Source organism: Homalodisca vitripennis, chromosome 7, assembly GCF_021130785.1.
Source record: "Homalodisca vitripennis isolate AUS2020 chromosome 7, UT_GWSS_2.1, whole genome shotgun sequence".
In the NCBI taxonomy this organism is placed as follows: Eukaryota; Metazoa; Arthropoda; class Insecta; order Hemiptera; family Cicadellidae; genus Homalodisca; species Homalodisca vitripennis.
This window is the reverse complement of record NC_060213.1, coordinates 32,136,509-32,138,460: the sequence shown is the minus strand read 5'-3', so window position 1 is coordinate 32,138,460 and position 1,952 is coordinate 32,136,509. Positions and strand designations below refer to the sequence as shown.

The following is a 1,952-nucleotide window of genomic DNA, read 5'->3' as shown; positions in this document are numbered from 1 at the left end:
TATTAGAGAATGCCACTCAAGGTGCTGTTAAAACCTAGCGAAATCGATATACATGAATCACGAATGAACTTCATGTTAAAATTAAGGGAAAAATGTAAGCTAAATATGGAAAAAGCACACACTCGCCAAGCTCATTACTATAACCTCAGAAGAAGAGATAACAGTTTTGTAATAGGCCAACAAGTTTTGAGGCGCAGCCATACACTTTCCTCAGCGGCTGAGAATATCGCAGGAAAATTGGCACCAAAGTTTGAAGGACCATTCATCTTACATAGAAAGATAGGATGGAATATATTCGAACTTCGAGATCTCCATGGAAAGAACGTAGGCCGAGCCCATGCGAAGGATCTGAAGACATACTCTTCCTTGGAGGCACACTAGATCCTTGTGTTGCCCCGTAGTGTGCCCACAGTTTCCCTCCCACTAACCTATTTTCCTGCATGACTGCTTGGCTGCACGATGCTTTTTTTTAACAGATTTGAAGATGAGACCCACTATTCTGGTGGCAGAAGTTCTGATGGAGTGTCTGAAGCCCGGTGGAAGGCTCAATGACACTGTCATCGAGGGGTATCTCCGCCTCATAGAGAGACGAAACCAAGTGGGCGTGCATGGGTTCTTGACCGTCCTAGCCCTAGATACTTTCTATATGAAGGACCTCGAGGATGGTCTTTTTATTAGGGCAGCTAGGAGGTTTAAGAAAGTCAACCCGTTCGACACCGAACTAATATTAATTCCCCTACACATTCCGACCGGTATCGGACATTGGGTCCTTATAGCCGTCCACCCCCACGTCAAACGGATATCAACGTTCGATTCGTTGGGTGGCACTCACATACCCGCGATGGAAAGAGTACTCCACGACCTAGGGAGATACGCCGCCCAATCCCACGATTTAGGGTGGTCCCCCACAAGCATGGCTTCTTCACGACACGTCTCGCACTTGCCCTAGGCAGCAAAACAACGTGGACTGCGGGGTGTTTCTCACGTGGTTTGCGGAGCGACTCTCCCGAGGGCAAACAATTGAACCAAGACAACTCAACACACTGGTGTGGCGAGTCCACATGGAGGAAGCGTTGAGAACGAGCCGGTTGGGTGCATTCGACGGACACCTCGCCGAATGTCAGGAACTCCTCGATCCTAATTTCCTCAACGCCGAAGCTTGGAATCTCCTGGAGTGCGGCGTGGAAGACGACACACGTCGTCCCAGTACGGAAGTGCCCTCCAGGTTGGAGCTGGAGTATGACGCCTTTATGGCAGAACTCAACGAGGCTTGCGACGAGTACACCGAGGAAGTCCCCGCCCAACACGACATCCGGTATCTCCGTCGACGACCGGAAACCTCAGCCTACTAATTTTCGACGACGAGAACTGGTTAGACGTCTTGTGGGAGGAGCTACAACAGGAACTCCGTGCCTCGTCCGCTGATCCTCCTCATCTCGTTCCCGACTCTCCTGTAACGACTACCAACACACCGACCGAAACTCTATCGAATATTGATCCAATTGCGAAATCTCCGACCTCCTATCCCGACAAAATCCCGAACCCAGCTCCCAACGACCCGATCGAATGTTCATCTTGCCCCTCCCCGTGCCTATCCCTCATCGCGGACGAGGTCTGGCTTCAGGACCAACTAGGAGAGAACCAGTCGAGCTCGCAAGTATCCGGCCACTCAGCGACCTCTGGAATTGATCCAACCCCATCCTCTTCAAACCCTACTCCCACCACTTCCACGTCAAACCTCCCTCCTACTACTTCCTGTCCAAAACCCCTCGACACCCTCGAACGATGCATCACACGGTCCCGAACCTCGTCCACGCCTGAAGCGGAAGAGAGAACGGAAGAAGACTATTATATTTCCAGGGGGCGCTAGGATAAAAAATTCCAAAGCGATTTCTGCGGATGTTAAGCTCGCGAAAAACATGAAAGCGAAATTTTTTGCGCCAAGAATTACT

The 1,952-nt window shown here is 50.6% G+C and overlaps 1 protein-coding gene across 1 annotated transcript; it reads left to right on the top strand.

Annotated features, from left to right (window-relative positions):
- The first annotated feature begins 484 nt into the window (after positions 1–484).
- LOC124366668 (sentrin-specific protease 2-like) lies at positions 485–949 on the top strand. Its single transcript, XM_046823270.1, has one exon. It carries the CDS (start codon positions 485–487, stop codon positions 947–949), a length of 465 nt encoding a protein of 154 aa, XP_046679226.1.
- The last annotated feature ends 1,003 nt before the right edge of the window (positions 950–1,952 follow it).

Excerpts from the sequence above, each read along its gene's own strand:
- LOC124366668 (XM_046823270.1), top strand. The coding sequence starts at position 485 with ATGAGACCCACTATTCTGGTGGCAGAAGTTCTGATGGAGTGTCTGAAG.